The 18,662-nt window shown below is 42.4% G+C and overlaps 1 protein-coding gene across 11 annotated transcripts in view; it reads left to right on the forward strand.

The window, feature by feature from the left end:
* The window catches only part of LOC144132630 (papilin-like), a 180,915-nt gene that overhangs the window by 134,706 nt on the left and 27,547 nt on the right, over positions 1-18,662 (forward strand). For 10 of the 11 annotated variants that reach the window (XM_077665167.1, XM_077665176.1, XM_077665172.1 and 7 more), the window contains 9 exons: positions 853-903; positions 2,108-2,278; positions 4,066-4,116; positions 8,268-8,318; positions 11,455-11,625; positions 12,637-12,687; positions 16,061-16,111; positions 17,346-17,516; positions 18,530-18,580. In XM_077665167.1, coding sequence (XP_077521293.1) covers positions 853-903; positions 2,108-2,278; positions 4,066-4,116; positions 8,268-8,318; positions 11,455-11,625; positions 12,637-12,687; positions 16,061-16,111; positions 17,346-17,516; positions 18,530-18,580 — 819 coding nt within the window. The remainder of the gene's footprint in view (positions 1-852; positions 904-2,107; positions 2,279-4,065; positions 4,117-8,267; positions 8,319-11,454; positions 11,626-12,636; positions 12,688-16,060; positions 16,112-17,345; positions 17,517-18,529; positions 18,581-18,662) is intronic. The other variant, XM_077665175.1, reaches the window with a different exon arrangement.

The following is an 18,662-nucleotide window of genomic DNA, read 5'->3' on the forward strand; positions in this document are numbered from 1 at the left end:
GGACAACTTTTCAATGCAATGTTTTCCTCTAACAAGCAAAAGGTCTCGCAGGACATTCCCTGCGATGAATCAGCAATTGTCTGCCCATCAGGTTTCCTAGATGAAGTCATATTCCCTTTGCGGACACGCAACAAAACGATTGGGTTTTTTAAGTAATCCGCACCCCTTTCGTAATACCTTGGAAAGAAGGTACTTGAGGAAATAAAATAGAAGTGATGTCATATACGTATTTCTTGCTGCACCGAAAGCGATAACTACGTGGAATATCAGCGTAGGTTCGCTTTCATGTGGCAAGAGCTTAAAAAGCAGACTAGACATGCATATATACGTGGCTAGCAAGGGACCTGAGTACTGAAACCGAGGTGCAGCTCATGGCGGTTGCCGCTATACAAAGAACATAGAAGCAAGCGCCACATTGTGCGCCTCCTACGTCATTCTCTCTTCTGAAAAACAGCAGTGAGGAGTAATTATGGCTTTCCTGAGAAGTGCGCAGCCAAGAATAAATTATATTTTGATATGACACCACGAGTCTCGTTATCCTGACACTGTACTAAGAATTCTCTCTTAAAATTCAAAGGCTCTATTCTGGATTGATTCTTATCGCGGTACTTCCGCTTTATTAATAAATGTACTCGTGTGCTGCCCGGAATGATACCTAGCAAGAAATTACATTTCCCAGACCGGTCACGAAAAAATTGGAGGTCACTGACAAAGACTCGGAAGAATGATCCGCTATGAACCGGTACAAAATGTAATCAGAGGTGCTGCAGCATTCAAACATTAATTCGAATTTTTATTGAACACTGTAAAAATTTTTCCTCTATGGAAACAAACGCTTTGGTTCATTTTCAGAGACCCTGGAACTGAAATACGGGCCGAAAATCAACCTCGAGTCAGAACCCCGTGAGTAATCAAGACCATCCACCTTGTGGTCCCGATATGTGCACGCAGTCGGCTTCATGTTGGGTTTAGTTAGAGCTTGTATATGATGTTGCTCGAATATGCTAAGTGCAAATTTACCACGATTAGCGACAGGTCGCATAGAGCCATCTAAGGCAAACTAGCGGCGCAAGCGCTGAAATGCATTTCTAAAAATAACGCGATCGTGTTTTATTGTCTGTATTAACAGTATTTGGTTTAAATTGTCTGTTGTGAAAATTACCACAGCTTTAAAGCCCCGCGAGGTTAGAAACATTAGTCGAGAAGAATCACTGAAATGGAAAGCAGTTCGCACTTTAACGCAGTGTTTCGTCACAACGTGAACATGAGACCGGATTGCCCTTATATACATGATTTATCATATGTGAATTTTTGACATACTATTTGCTTTAATTAAGAATGCTAACTATTCTCGCAATGCACATTTCTCCCTGAAAGAGTTAGGTCAGTGCACATGATTCCGCACTTGCGAACATCATGCTGGTGCTTATGGCGGCCACATATTTGTATCCCTAATATGTAAGCTGTTCGACCTTGAGAATATGCATAGAAAGCACTGCGTGTCCTTGGCAGCTTCATTGTTTTAATAATTATTATAATGCCCCTTTACTACCAAGCCACTCAACCCTGAACCCTATATTCAGGGAAAAGATAAGACGTTCTTCTTGACAAAACCTCGCAAGTAGCATAGCTTTTGACATAGCAGAGGGACGCTTTTAGCTGAGCGCCCTTGTAATTGTACTTATTCAGGATGATGAGACCACGGATGATGCAACAGTGCCTGTTAGCTGTGCTGCGTACGCGTCTGGGTTTGATGACATCCAGCCAGCCTATACGTTATCATCCCAGGTCTTACGGAACAAGAGCCTCAATACACGAATGGGTGGCGTTAGCGGTTGCGTTGCTGCCAGAGAGGACACATGTTCCTGTAAGCTTCCACTAAAATACGAATGATTCGAACCTGCAGTTCCTCGATATATCGGGAGGAACAATAAAGAGATGTCCTGGCATGGAGTTCAACTTTTTTTGACTTGACACCAAGAGAATGGTCCTAATCAGTTAATGTCAAAGCTATCAATTACAGCCAACGTTTTTAAATGTGTTCCTAGCGAGCCGAAAAGACTACATGCATGCTGGTGCTTTGCATCACCCATATTTTGTTCCGCAGGACCATCCAACCCAGTCTGCTACCAGCCTAAGGTTAAAGGGCCGTGCCGCGCTCACATTCCGCGGTACTTCTACAACCAGACCACCAAGTACTGCGAGCAGTTCGTCTATGGCGGGTGCAAGGGCAACCAGAACAACTTCGAAACAATTGAATCTTGCTTGAAGACTTGCAGTAAGTCTTTTCTTGTTTTAAACATTAAACGGAACGTTGATGTGTGGTGAGGAGAATGCCTACCTGAAAAAAAATAGATGCAAATATGTGAACAATTACGTTGGTCCTTTAAACTAGTTGTGCGAATCCTGTGCCGTTTAAAACAGAGAACACTTGTTAGCACATTACGAGAATTGATATAGTTTTTAGTGGCATTCTGCTATCCTAACAAGGTAGAAACGGCGGGACATTGGGACTTTGCTTTAGGGTTGTTTTCATTCCTAAACAAATTATTTCAAAAAATGCTTACCTGCTCTAAAATTGAAGGGTGAAAAGTGTTCAGCACTGATATTTCTTTAGTGTTGCGCAGTGTTATAACCTTCCAGTTTGCTAAACAGATTAAGCCAGGACGATTTTAGTATAACCTCGACACCGATATTAATAATTCGGGATTACTGGTTTGATTTATGGGGGTTTAACGTCTCAAAGCAACTGAGGCTATGAGAGACGCCGTAGTGAAGGGCTCCGGAAATTTCGACCACCTGGGGTTCTTTAACGTGTACTGACATCGCACAGGACACGGGCCTGTAGAATCTCGCCTCCCATCGAAATTTTCCGCCGCGGCCGGGATCGAACCCGCGTCTTTCGGGCCAGCAGCCGGGCGCCATAACCACTCAGCCACAGCGGCGGCTTTTTTTCGGGATTACTGCCGGGCAACCTTCTGCTTTTGAGTCTTCTGCATGACGTTTTTCGATGCATTGCTTGCGCCGTTGTTCTCTCTATTCTGTTATTCCTATGACTTCTGTGAGCTTTTACCCACTTCGCAGATTATATATATGCAATACATACATTTTTTTCTACTAGTTCATGATGTGCACAGACAATAAATTGGTCGTATATTTACAACTTCAGGCGTTACAAAAGTATTTCGCTTTGTTTATATATTACTTGGCCATCAAACATATAGGTATCATAGTATGTAAATTTAATAACTGCTGTATAACCAATGTTGTCCTTATTTTGTAATATCATGTAACACTATGTAACCATCGAATACCTCCTGTGCTGTCAGTTATTTAAAGGGGCCGGGACCTTTTGTCAAGCTGTTGCCACAGCTTTTTAGCCTAGACTCTTCCTTTGTAAGAAAGAAAACAAAACGTCAACTTCGACTTTTTATCCCGATGAGCTGGCCTAAATTTGGAGCTTGAAAGAGGTAGTACTCAATTAATAATTTAATGGTATAAGTTTTGCGTCCCAGCAGACACCAAGAAAAAGATTACCGTGCCGACGTGTTGTTTGCTAATGTTAGAAGTTGCATGCTAGACCAAGTATCGACAAATTTTTTTTACCATTCTCCGCAGAAAATTGTTCCGCAACAGTACGGTAAAGGCGAAATAGAAACTAGGAGAAATTACGGATTAGTAGCCGTAATAGGAGAACCAATCTCTCAGGAGACAAATATGAAGAGGAATGCGGGCTCAGAAAACAATTTTTAAACTGAAGGAAAAAACAGCAATTATGCATTTGCATGCTGAGCTTGTATAGACTATTTAGTAGTGGGCAATTGCCTACACATCTCATTTCTGGATACCTTTATGAGCTTCTCACTTTTGCTGCGCCTGCAGCTTTGTTGGGCTATTCTATGTTGACAAGCGGGTTTTCCAAGTGACCTGGTACGTTCTCGAAGTTAAGCATTTTGGTTGCCTTACCGCTGCTCCTTTTCTGTGGTATTTTCTCGTCAGCGCTGCCAAACTCCGCTAACGAAATATCGGAACAGACTGACGCTTAGCTTTCCCTTTACTTCGCAGAGGTGGGATACGTCGACGTTCAGGCCACCAGCAAGCTTTTCCCTGACGATGGTGGGTAGAAGACTTCTTCTCTGCACGTTTTGTTTTTTGAATACCATGCACATGCGTAACAGGCAAAGGTACAGCGGAACGTCTTACGCTGTAAGGCGCGAAGTAGTGGTTCATGAATTATCGCGTGTACGATTATGAATCCCTGAAGGCGTTCATTTCAGTGATATGGTGTCTTTCCTAAATATGCACATTATGGGCATTACGAGAATGCAAACGCCTTCAGGGATTATAGTCATGGATAGCAGGTCGGGCGGTTGAGAGAAGAGGGCGAGAACTTATCAGGGACAGTGTGTAGGAACGTAGGTAGCACAGTGTCATATTTGTTCGGCCTTTATTCCTGCGTAAAATGCTGTTTTTCGCGTAAACTATCAAGATAAAAATATTGGTTACGTTAGGAATTTTTAGCACTGAAATTGGCACGGTCGTGAAGAGGAAGTAGGCGCCGAAAAGGAAACAGTTCGAAAGAAGATTTGTTTACTCAGCGTGATGTTGATGGTTACGTTGTGCGTAGCGTTCAGTTTTTATAACCATAAATTAAAAACTATGGCTTACGGTGAATATCTTGCGGGCCGTAACTACTTTGAGTTATTACACGCTCAGTGTAAGTGCATTAAATTTTATCTTTCAAAAGCTTAGCACGCAATTCCTGCTTCGTACGCTAATTTCACGTCGCCAAAGAAGACTGACAGAGCTCGTTTACCCACAGAACGCCACAATGTGTAAGTTTTTTGTTTGTTTTTGTGGTGTGTGGTAAGGTGTATATTGCGTCAAAAGCAGCCATTTTCAACCGATTTGGCGAAGTTCTTGCGACGCTCTTTCTTTGGAAATATACCGTTCGAACAATTCTGTAAGCGCAATCATTTTACGCAGTTTTTTATAATGAAAACGCTTCTGCGCGCCTGTACTTATGCGCTTTGCGTTGCCTGCAGTTTGGTAGCCCTCACGTATGTTGGCAGCCCACACGCAGGCTTCGCGTTGCTCGCAGATTGGTGACCCTCAGGTTACAGTTTAGGGTCAACATAATATTAGTGACTAGATGCATTAAGAAACTTGGCAAATCGCACGGCATCTTTTCTGGAACCTGAACGTACGATGCTCGGGAAGCGAGCGGCAGTGGTCACACGTGGAGTTTTTTGTCTTCGTGTTTGTGCTTCTTGCTCTTCGTTGTCACACTACAGCGAAGAAGGCAAAAATCACAAAAAATTGGCACAAATGTAAAAAATATGGGACAAGAGGGCTATTCAAGAGGCAGCTTTTCTGTATGACAGGCCATGCCTCACTGAGCATTGAAATGGACATCGAAGTAATTTTTCGTCGAAAACTTATTCGCATTCATTTATATGATGTGCTTTATATTAGTGTAACCTGCTCATCTGCTAAATCCGAGCTGAATAACAGCCCTGACTATGGCAGTCGGTTAATCACTGAAGCATTTTGAAGCATAGTAGGGGTGACGGTCGCTGTATCTGCGAACCTTCAATCTCTTGGACTAAAAAGCAACTTTCGTGTCTTTGTGTCTGCTTTCAAGTAGTTTATCAAGCCGGGGGTTTCTTATCTTTTTCTATACGGTCTAGCCGTTTATATCACGCAGGGGGTCCTGTAGCCATCTTTATTATATTTTCTAATGGAAGCGAATTGTTCTCTTCGTAATAGAGCAGTTTTTATGAGGCACCGCTCGTGTATTAATGATTCTTTCTCGAGTTCTTGTTGTTTAGCGCTGCAGTTAAAAAGAATGAAGCCATTAAAACTTTCTCAGTGCGCATGCAGTTGAGCCTTGCGGTGCCATACTTCACCAAATCAGTTACAATATTGGTCAAATACACATTTCATTTGTGCACTTCGTTCATAATTGCGTACACTCCTGTGCCCCTAGATATCTTAGATACCTTTCTGTCGTCGTCGCAGACTACATCAGTTTAATACTTGCATGTGATTGGTCATGTTTTGGTCGAACATGGCGAGTCCTATAAATCCTCCCATAACTATCAACGATTTTTTTATCAGGCGTGAGCATAACGAACCTAACCTCGTTTGCGAATAAAAAACTACGCTTCCTTAAGTGTTATCTACGTGGCACTCTCTTAAAAGTAAAAATTCTTGAAAATTATATATCACGCGAAAATCAGACTGCGCATACACCGTATAAAATTATAGCAAGCATACTTCATTGATTTCATACAAGTAGTTTAAAACGGAGCCGGTCAGCTTTATCTGCCGCTAATACCCATACGTTATCATAGTTTAATCTCTCAAGGTAAAGTTATATTTATACATTATTTAACTTCATTGCCACATTTGCAAGCTGTATGTAACAGATTTTATTGTTCTGGAGCAAGAACCGCGATTATGCGCACCTCCGACACACACGTTTCTGCGCTTCTGTGATCCGTGAAAAATTGACGTCAGCTTACTGGAAGGACTATTTTTTCAACGATATTTTTCCTACAAGCATCAAGAAAACTGGAATCGCCTTCATCATGAAATAATTAAGTCACATCGCATCATTATTAATGGAAGAAAAAATGTTTCGGTTCAGGTTGACATACTAGCCACATACCTTATATAAGGACTTGAAAAAAGGAAGTCATTAAGGGAAACAAATTGAATTGATGCGAAGTCATATGTTATTTCATGCTACGAGAGATTCACATCAGATGTCGGCATGGTCTGGAAATTGCGTGTCAAGAGCTAACGAAGCACATTGGTAGATGCATTTAGGAGATTTGGAAGGAAGCAACTGGAGTACAAAAAATTCAGGGAGGCACTTTGTTGACCAAAAGGGCAGTGAGGCGAAAGCCCTTAGCGTAGTATTGCTGCTTGTGTCCCTGATGTGTGGTTATGATGTTAATTAAGTACACAATTGTTCGTGAATCTTAGAAAGCTGGAGACACTGGAGGGCGTCTGGGAGGCGTCCGCCCGATTCGACACCTTTCCGCAAATACTCTCCAGAGTCCTGGACATGTAGTAGAGTGGGCCATAAAAAGAATTAAAAATAATATTGCAGCGTCCTAGACAATGAGAACTACACATGCGTTGACAGAAAGTAGCGCAGTCGTTAGGACGCTCGGTCGCGACACGGAAGGATGGTGGTTCGAATCCTACCGTGCGAGAGGGTTTCTTTCTTATCGAGTGGCTGGATGTAACGCCGGAAAGACTGGCTGGAGAATGAGGCGTTAAAGGCTTGCGCCTTAAAAATGACAGGGCTTTAAAGTAGGTAAACCGAGTGGACGTGCGAAAGCCTGCGTTTAGCCTGGTTGGCTCTTGATTGTTCTTTGCTAAGTCATGGGCTCGTTTGGTGACAATATTAGGCTCGGGTTATGCACTGATCGAAGTTAATCTGATCTGATCTGTTTTCATTGCAGACGAAAATTGAAGACGACGATGTGCAGTGCAGAACGCGAAGTGCGCTGCAGTTTAACATGGGACGTGATCGGCTTCGGTGATAGTATAGTGCTTTTATGCAGTGGCCAGCGGCGAAACTTACCTGTTCGTGCCACTACGGGTTGAGAATCGCAGTAGCGACAAAATTTTATTTATTTATTTATTTAAGGTCAAGATAAAGACTTCTGGGATGACCCGGCGTTCGCAGCTTCAACGGGAAAGTAGAGCTTTCGTTCTAAAAAACATTCAAGGGGCAGCTAATGGCGGCTGCTACCACATCAAGCCCGTGCGCGCCGGCTTTCCTCTGGGCGTACCCTACATCCTTCTTCTCTTGTCAACAGAGAGGAATGACGGACATTTCCACAGAAGTAATTAGCAATGTATATTTGGATGCTTGTAACGACATTACGACTATCCTTATTATGTCTCTATTCTAAGAATTCATTCTTAGAATTGGACGGGCTCTAGTCTCGAAAATACTATTCGAAGTTCCCTCATGTTCTGCTTTATTACCGCCTGCGTTCTTCATTGATGTCTGGGCTCATACCGAGCGAGAAATTGCAATCGCCGGACCAGTCACTAAAAACAGGGGACGGGGGAGTTGTCTCAGGTAAATATTACAAAGGATTATCGGCCTAAAATGAGGCCGATAAATCAGTATAAATTGAGGGTTGAGCCACGCAAGCATTTTAAAATTGATTTAAACTTCTGCTCAGCAGCCTGCAGATATTATCGCTGTATTAAAACAAACACACTTGTTTCATTTTCAGAGACCTGGGAGAAGCAATATAGGCCCGTAATCAATCTCGAGTCAGAACCCCGTGAGTAATTATGCCCCATTGATCTCGTGGCCTCGATATGGGCACGTAACCTGTTTGGCGCAGGATTTTGTTACTGCTGAGAGGTATCTTGCTGCGAATAGCTTTAGTGAATATTAGCAACTATTTTCTAGAAGTCGAAAAGAGGAATTTAAGCATCAAATGCGAAATAAGCGCTTGAAGGTTTCATTAAAGATAGACGCCTTAGCTTTTAATGCTATATTTATTAGACCTCTGCTTTGATAAGTGCGTGTTTTCGTTTGTTTGTTTGTCACATATGGGTGCTTAAAAGCATCAAATGTGTGCCAGTTGTTTAACATGGGGACTCTTTTGTGAAAGAATGAAACAAAAGAAGCTCAGTGGGGACCCTTAAAACAGTGTTAAGTAATCACGTGAACATACGACCGGATAGAAATTATATGCTAAATAATCATTGGGAAAGGTAAAGAATGTTTTGAGGGCTGTCTTTACATGACATTTCCTGCGAGACTGGAGTTTGGCCACCCATTGGAACGTTTAATTTGTCCTCTGTTCTATTTTAATTATTTTCGCAGACAACTCAACCTTTCCCTTTTCAACTTTATCAATCCATTAATTTTGACGGCAATATTTTTATGCCATCAAACCAATGAGTGGTGGACCTTATACATTCTAAATAGAAGAGGTTCTTCATGACAAAACTCGCTCGTAGACTATTTTCTTACTCTAAGCTTTGAATTCAGCGCCTACACAATATATCTTATCTAGGACGATGAGAACACGGAGAGTTTTAGAAGTGACAGTTAGCATTGATACGGGAGCGAAATGATTTGAGGACAACAAGGCAGCTTAAGCCTTTTCTTCTCAGTTGTTATTGAACAAGAGCTTCAATACGCGGGCGGATGCCTGTAGTGGCTACCGTTACCGTCTGCGAGGGTGTATGTTCCTATATTCTACCACTAAAGCATGGATGATCTGAAGTTGTCCTTCCTACGTATACCGGTGGGAAACTAACCTCATATTGATGTTGAACTTGATACCCAGAAAACAAACTTACTCAGGAATTGGATAAGCTGTCAATCGAAGCTTTGATTTCAACTGATATCTCCACCTTAGCAAGCCGGAATGACCAGACGCTCTCCTGAGACTTGGCATCACCAGTGAACTGAAATACACTCACAAGACTTCGTAGCAATGTGGACGTACAACTAGACTGACATTATACTGGCGTTTCCCCGAAGATGTTGAACTTTTGGAAATAGGATTTTTGTGCTAGAAGAGCGTATTTTTGGGCATAGCACTGTCAGCTGTATAGTGCCTCAGAGTACACCTAAAACATGCTAACAGGTAGACTGGTTAGCTATTATTGAATAGTTTTTACCTATTTCTCTTAGTCTTATTATCTATTGAGAGGTGTGAAGCTCACCAAAAACAATGTCAGTGTATCATTTTGGAACTTCGAATACGAGAGTTACAGTCCACGCTGTAGTCCGACAATTTTTCTCTGTTTCGGCAAGTTACGTGCACAGCAGGGGTTGCTTTGCTTTCAAGTTTTTCGAAAGCGCATGTATTTTGGCGTGATGCTGGCAAAATTTGTTGGGCCAAAGCGCCAACGGTAACTGCATTTTATAAGTTCTAAAAAGGCTTATGGATAATACAGTTAGCTAGACGCCATTCAATTAATAAGGCAGCTAACTGTAACAGTTAGAAAGTTAACTATTTCATATTAGTTAACTAGCATAACACGTCTTAGTTATACTCTGATGCCCAATACCGTCAGTAATGCTATGCCGGGAGAAGCGGTCTTCTATCAAGAAAGCCTATTATTAAAAAGTGCAGAACCTCCTCGGTGAAACGCCCGCTATACATAATCATCTGTGAAACCTTGAAAAATTGCTTACGTTGTTATTGCGAGAGCATTATATGTCCCATTAGCACAAAGGCACATTACCGCGTCAGCACAAAAAAGTTCCAAGTGACGACACCATGTTCTCGCATGACGACAGCAGTACACCATAAGAGAGTCACGTCTACAGCAAAGAAAAATAAATTTCCCTTCTGCAGAAGGTGTCGGGCATTCAACCAAGGACATTTAGATTGCATGGCGAATACGCCATTTATAGGCCCCAAAACCAGGTTACTTTTTGGCGAGTAAATGTAAACCTACTGTATGCGTTTCGTTACGACTGCATGGTAGTGAGGAGTGCCATCACAAAGGAATGGCTCTTTAATAAACCTCCCAAAACAGCTAACGATGAGACAGTGATCCCGCATGCAAAGCACGTGAGCAGTACTAAGTGCCCTCCGTAATTTTTCAAAAAATGTGAAGCATAGAAAACCTAATGAATATTCTGCCTGATAGGGTTGAGTAAGTACACACGGCTCCGCGCTTGGGAGCATCCTGCGAGCTCGTAGGGTGGCCATCCATTTGTACCCCTAATATGTCCGCGGTACTATTTTAAAGTTTGCATAAGCTGCTATGCCGAGTCCTCGGCAGCTTCATTGCTTCATTTTTTATACCGCAATGTTTCTTTCCCATGAAGCCACTCCACCGTGGCCCCTATCCATGGACAATAGTTGTTCTTGAGCATTAATTGTTGCATGTGTCGTACTTTATGAAACTGAGGAGAGTCGCTTCAAACTAAGCGCCTGCACAATTTACCTTGTTTTCATCTACGAGAACAAAAGCATGTAAGAGGTGTCAATTAGCTTTCGTATCTTGAAAATGAAAAAATTGAAAATTGGCGTTTTGAGGAAAACAAATAGAACAGTAACTGTCTCACGTATCTCAGCACACAACCGAACCACGCCGTAAGAAAGGGATAAGTTTTCTTCTCAGTCCTAGTTGAACAAGACTTTTCATGCGCAAAAGGTTGACTTTTGCGGCGTCTCATTTCGCCGACAAGATGGCATGTTCCTTTAAGCTTCCTCTACATATCTATTAATTTGAAGCTGTAGTTCCTGCGTGTATCGGGTGGAACACTGAAGACGTGGCCTCGAATTGAGCCTGCAAATTTATTAAACTTGACAACAACGAACGCGCTTAATAATTGAATTATCCAGCTAATAATTACAGCCTAGTTTTTAATTTGTGCTTTTAGCCAGTAGTAAAGACGAGATGCATGCTGACGCTACTTATCGTCCGTATTTTTTCTTGCAGAGCCTTCGAACCCAATCTGCTACCAGCCTAAGGTGAAAGGACCATGCCGGGCTTACATGCCAGGGTACTACTACAACCAAACCACCAAGTACTGTGAGAAGTTCGTCTATGGGGGGTGCAAGGGCAACCAGAACAACTTCGAAACAATTGAGTCCTGCTTGAAGACGTGCAGTAAGTCTTTTTGGCGCTTCTATTTTCCGCCAGAAACGGAGCGTTGATATGTGTTGAAGAAAATGTGTTGCACAAAATGGAGCTCCTAATACAAGAACAATTCAGTTGAGGTCCTCTAAAGCAACTGGGCGAATTTTTCGCTGCTGAAAAGAGAGCAGATTCGTAGACACACTATTAGATTCTTACAGTATCATGGGACATTGAGCTACCGTAAGAAGGAATGAAAGCGACATGAGAAGTAGCCTTTTCGGTCGTTTCTTTTTATACCTTGCGAATTCTTTCACAAGCGATAGAAAATACCTATCTTCTCTACACGCAAAGAATAAGAACTGCTCAGCACGTACATTTCTCCAGTGTTGCACAACATTTTGATCCGATCTGTTTACCTAAATTTACATTTTGATAAAGCAATTGCTCATTTAACGGCGTAAGTTGAACGCTCTAGTAAGGCAGCAACAACAATCTTTCACTTGTGCCCCTTACAGTGCAGACATATTATTTGCTACTATATTAGCACGAGTTGCAAGCTATACCTGGTATGGCGTATTTTATTTGCCATTCTGCATAGAAAATTGTCTCGAAACAGCACGCCAAAGAGAAAGACACCAGAACAAATTTCATATTAATGACTGTAATGGTAGAAACAATCTCTGAGGACAGGAGAATGCTCATGAAAGCGAAATCAGGAAACCCTTTTCAAATTGAAGGCAGAACATCGAACATGCCTTTACAAGAAAAGCTTGTATAAAAAGTTTAGTAGAGATCTATCGGCATCTTGTCCTATCTATGATAGCGTTTTGGATGCTCTTATTCCTTCTGTGTCTTGCGTTTTGTTGCAGCCATTCCGCTTGCCAACCGTTTTTTCCAAGTAACAATATTCATTCTCGAAGTTATTCTTATTTGATTTGTTGCCGCTATTCTTTGACTCTGTCATTTTCTCGTCTGAACTTGAATACTCGGCTAACGAGGGAGCGTGACAGACTGGCGCATAATTTGTCCTTTCACTTGCAGAGGTTGGATACATCAACGTGCAGCCCACCAGCAAGCTCCTATTTGATCATGGTAGGTGAAAGACTATTTGTATTCACTTTTTTTTCGTAAGACCATATATATGTGCCACAGGCACACACGTTGATCATGCGCAATGTCTTGCGCTGTAGGCGCTTTGCTCTGATCTTTGATTGGTTATATGTACTGGTACGAACTCCTGAAGAGGAAAAAGAGCGGTGGCGCAAGGGCTTCTGAATTAAAAGTCTCATTTTACAATGTGGCGTTTTTCGTAATAGCATGATAAATGAAACGTTGCCGGAGATGGCAGATCGGGTGACGAAGAGAGGAGGGCGCGAGGTTTGCAGTGATATTGGGGTGTTTGGTCGGACAAAAGATCGCTTGCTTTGCGCATTTGTTGCTCAAGTCGATGACTCGCGCAAAACTATCTAGATGAAGTGATCGACTACGTCGGGGAGGTGTAGCACAGAAATTGTGGTGTCCGCGGTGCAGCGTGCAGGGAGTAGGCAGCCAAAAGAAAATAGTGTAGCTCGAAGTAAGATTCAATTTGTCAGCGTGGTGATAATGTTTCCCTTGGGCGTGGTATTCAGTTTTCAGAAACCCAATGGAGGCACATCGGCTTACGAAGAATACTTTGCGGGCCACAACTACGTTCAGTTATCATGCACTCACAGTAAATGCGTTTCATTGAGCCCCTGAATGGCTGAGGACATGCATTCCTTCTCATGGCGCTAATTACTCGCTTCCACACGGCACTGAAAAGAGCACGGTGACGAACAGAAGGAAACTGTGTGTCAGTGGTCTTCCTTGCCGTTGTGTCGTAAGGTCTACAACGCGTCGAAAGCAGCCATTCGCAAATGACTAAGCGGACGTCCTGCGACATGCATTCTTTTGCAATAAGTTATTTTTTACACGCAATTTTAATATCTGTTTAGAAAATTATATATACTGAAAAATCTGCCACAGGCATGTACTCATACGCACTGCGTAGACCGCTGTTTGGTAATGCGCACGTATAAAGCAAACGGATTTTGTAGACAAGTTACTGTTTTGGATTGGTTGGATTTCATGTAGTTTAACATCGCAAATCGACCCAGGCTTTGAGGGATGTCGTATTGGAGGACTCCGGATGATTTCGACCACCTCACGTTATTTAATAGCTCTGAAATCGCTCATTACACCGGTCTTGAGCATGTAAGCCCCATTAAAATGCGACTGCAGCGACCGGAGTTCAACCGGCGTGTGTCGAGTGAGAATGCGAGCAAGGTAACTACCGTATTGGGTTAACCCTGAATAAATGCATGTATTCATTTGAGGCCATGACAAATGCCCCAGTATCTTGTCACGAACTTGATCTCAAGAAGGTAGTGAAGCGAAGAACATGAGCTAGACGTGGAGTTGTTTGTCCTCGCATGTGTGAAACAGCAGCGCAAGAATTTAAAAATGAGAAAAACAACACAAATGTGGGAAATGCAAGACAAAAGGTCTGTATAAGAAACAGCTTTCTTGCGGCGATTCCTATATCTGTCAAACTGGCATCTGCATCAGTGGGCAATGAAATGAGCTTCGAAGTAATTTATTGACGAAAGCGAAACGATCTACTAAATGCAAATGCAACTAAGTCAATAAATAAGCAAAGTATTCAGCTGGATAACAGCTGTGACCAGGGCCACTGAAAGTCATAGCAGCACTTTACATTGGAGAAGATGGAAAACTTTTTATCAGCCAAACATAAATATTTTCGATAAGAAAATCAAACTTTGCCTATCTTACTACAGTGATAAACTAGTCTTTCAAGTCTGGAAGCGTACACAAATTTGGTTGTTGTTGTTTTTGACTTGTTCCAGCCGTGCAAATAGTACGCAGGTATTTCTAATAATAATAATTGGTTTTGGGGGAAAGCAAAGGGCGCAGTATCTGTCTCATATATAGGCGGACACCTGAACCGCGCCGTAAGGGAGGGGATAAAGGAGGCAGTGAAAGAAAAAGGAAGAAAGAGGTGCGGTAGAGGAGGGCTCTGGAAAATTTTCGACCACCTGGAAATCATTAACGTGCACTGACATCGCACAGCACACCAAGCATTTTCCCTACCCGATTTTTTTAGTGCTGGGCCAACAGACGAAGACGTGAGAAAGATAGCTAAATACACAAGCGCTATCATACAAAAAGTGCTATAATAGGAAAACAAAACGCACATAAAATTATACAGCATAAAATCAAACCGGGCAGGTAATTCCCTACCCTGTTTTCTTAGGATATCTAATTTGTTGTGCTTGTTGTTTTCCTCTTATAGCACTTTTTGTATGATGACGCTCGAATATTTAGCTCTCTTTTTCACGTTTTCCTCTGTTGGCCAGCACTAAAAAAATTGTGCTGCTACAATTGGTGGTGGTGGTAGTGGTTTTATTAAAAATTATAGTAAAAAGGAGAGAAAAGATTTTTGCTAGCCCCGGAATCTGCCATCGATACTGAAGCACCTGAGCTGGGGCAGCGGAAATAAAGGATAGCAGGCAGAACGGAGAAATGATATGAAATTAGCTGAATTAGGTATTCGTGTGATTCGAACGCTGCGACACTTCACAAAATCAATGACAATAATGCTCGAACCCACATTCCATCCGCTCCATTTGTGCATGGAACAAATGCGCACCGACTTGGCATTCCATGAGCTGCACAGGCGCGAACCGTGAGCCACACACATGTATCGCTGGTACTACAGCACCACCGCGCAGACCTGCTTCGGACAGATGCAGACCGACTCCTTTCCATCGCCGCCGGAAAATGCATCTATTTATAATGCATTTCCTAATCTTCTGGCCGAACTTGTCGAATTTTATAATTGCCCACCATCACTGTCAACAATGATGTACCATGTGCGAACATGACGAACATAATCTCATTTGTAAATAAAGCACTAGGCGTTGTGCAGTGTCATCTTCTGGATGTGGCTCAGAATGTAGAGTTTCATGCAAATTATTTATCAGGTCAAAAGCAGATAATGCATACGCTTAAAGAAGAAGAAATGACGAACAGTTGTTTTGTTCCGCAAAAGTAAGTAGCGATGCGCACATGAATAGTTGTCGTGGTGTCAGGACTTTTCTTACTATTACACTATTCCAAGAATTCTGCCTTAGAATGGGGGGGGGGGGGTTATGTTCTTGAATGATGTTTTTCGCTTTTCCCTCTTTTCTACTTTATTAATGCCTGCTTTCTTGAGAGATGTATGGGCTCAGAGTGAGCAAGAAATGGCATTCCACAGTACCGGTCTGCAAAAACTGCGAGTTCAAGCCTGCGTGATCACTGCAAAGACACAAAAGAATTACCCACTATTAATCGGTTGAAAGTGCGGGCTGATCTTAATATTCGTTGACTGGCCTGAAAAACTTCATATTGTATCCAAGGAAGGGCGCTTGCTATTTCTTTCCAGAGATCCGGAAACCGAAATACAAGCCCGGAATCAACCTGGAGTCTGAACCCCGTGAGTGATGAGCCCCCTCGATCTCGTGGTCTCTATACATGCACGCAACATGTTTGGCGGACTGTGTTGTTACAGCTGAGGTATAATGTTCCACTAATAACTCTAGTGCATATTTGCAATAATTGCCACAACCAGCACAGAGCGATCTAAGCTAGACATGCGTAATGAGCATTGAAAATAATTTCTAAAATGGACGCTATAGCGTTTAACGCGGTCGCTGGTGTAGCGGTGCTATGCGCGTGTTTTTGTTTGTTTTATTCCAAAACATGAGAGCTCTAGAGGACCAGAAAAGTGCCGATTTGTTACCATAGAGACACTTTTCCGAAAGGAATGAGTCAAAAGAATTACAGTTGGGATCTTTCGAGCGGTGTACAGTAATAAAGCGCACATACGACCAGATGAAATTTATATGCTTAAATAAATATCTGGAAGGCTGAGGCCGCTTTGTGAGAAATCTTGACAAGTAGCTTGCATATTCAAAAATGTCGAAAGCTTTCCTCTCCGCGCACGCTATTAAATGAGAGGGTTAGATCAGTGCACGCGACTCACCGCTTGTGAACATCTTGCAAGTTCTAAGTTCCACCACCCATTTGCATCTCTGATATGTCCGCTGTTCGACTTTAAAGTCTTGTGTCGACTGCTGTCTCGTGTCCTCACCAGCTTCATTGCTTCATTATTTTGACTGTAATATTCCGTTAAGTTTAATAGACCGTTTCCATCGACCATAATTTTTCTTGACCATTCTCGCGTGTAGCATAATCTTGGGGCTTCGCATAGTCACTTCGAACTCAGCGTCTTTGCAATCGATCTTATCTTGAAATTTGAGAACACGAAGTGTGCAAGCAGTGCATTTTAGCTTCGATACTCGATCGAATAGCTTTGAGCAAAACCGGCCACCTTAAGCCTTCTCCTTTGAGTTCTAGCTGCACAAGGGGCCCACTACGTGCACAGCCGGCTTTAGTGGCTTTCGTTATGCCGATGAGGGTCCAAGTTGCTGTAAGCATACTAAATTACGGATGATCTGAAGTTGTAGTTTCTGCGTATAATGGGAGAAACTGTAAAGGCGTGGCCTGGCATTAGTTTAAATATTGTTGAACTTGACACTCTGACAACAGCTTTGACCGGTTGATGATTAGGCTGTCGATTACAACCGAGATTTTCCATTAAGCTCTTAGCAAGCAGAAAAGTGCAGACGCTTCCTGACGCTCTGTATAGCCCACATTTTTCCCCGCAGGACCCTCGAACCCAGTCTGTTACCAGCCTAAGGTGAAAGGACCGTGCCGGGCTCACATCCCACGGTACTTCTACAACCAGACCACGAAGTACTGTGAGCAGTTCGTCTATGGCGGGTGCAAGGGCAACCAGAACAACTTCGAAACAATTGAATCCTGCTTGACGACATGCAGTAAGTCCCCTAGTGGTTTCTGTCTTCAGGTTGAAACGGATGTGGGTTGTCCCTAAAAAAAAAAAACGTTTTGAGCAAGCACCAACTCCAAACATATGATTAACATAAATTTCCGTCGAACGTCTTGTGAGAGTCCTTCCCTATTGATAAGAATGACTATTTTCCGCCACATTAAAAGAAGTGCTTGAAGTACTTGGGGGCAGGGTGCTATCACAACGGTCAAGAAAGCTGTCTTGACAATTAGTCTTCGTTTTAAGGTTTTTTCATAACTGGGAGAATTCTTTCAGAAGCGGCTGAAAATTAAGCGCCGTATGAAAGAACTGCTCGGTGTGAATAATTTTTCTGGCTGCGCAGCTTTTTGATTCAAAGTGTTGGGCTAAACTTAAACGTTTAGAAATAATTTACCTATCTAGAAGGTTTACGGTAAACGTTATCCGCTCTAATCAGTAGTCAAGAACAAAGTTTCAGTTGTGTTCACTATACTACGGATGTATTTTGGCCAACCTTGGCACAACTGGCTTGTTATGCCCAGTTTTGGTGTATATGTTCTTGCCTTCCACACAAGAAATTATCGCGAAACATTTAAGGAAATGCGAAAGATATCTGTATGGTTTACGGATGTTTGTCTGTAACACGAGAAGGAAAATCTGAGGAAAGAAATATGCACATGCAAGCGAAATTAGGAAGCCGTTTCTAGCTCGGAAATAAGAAACAAAGCTTCGGCGTGAGCATGAACAGTTTGTATTCAGAGTTTATATGTGAGCGCTTTCCTCAACTTGTTTTTATTTTTACCTAAAGAAGCCCATTGTTTCTACTGTGCCTTTGTAGTTGCTAGCGCCATTGTATGTTGAGAAACAATTTTTAGAATTTGCATCACACTTTCTTGAGTTTAACCGTACTTTTTTTTTCTAACACTTATTCTTGAACTCTGCCAATTTCTTCGCAAGCACTGCAAAATTCGTCTTAAGAGATATCGCCATAAATCGGCGCTTACTTTTTCTCTTTATTCGCAGAGGTCGGATACGGGAGCGTCGGGACCACCAACAACCCTCCCTCTAATCATGGTGATTGCAAGGCTATTCCTTTAACTTCTTATTTTCTTTAGACAACGCATATGTGTCAGATTCAGAAATAGGGATGCGGGGC

This window comes from Amblyomma americanum, chromosome 5 (genome assembly GCF_052857255.1).
Source record: "Amblyomma americanum isolate KBUSLIRL-KWMA chromosome 5, ASM5285725v1, whole genome shotgun sequence".
Lineage (NCBI taxonomy): Eukaryota > Metazoa > Arthropoda > Arachnida > Ixodida > Ixodidae > Amblyomma > Amblyomma americanum.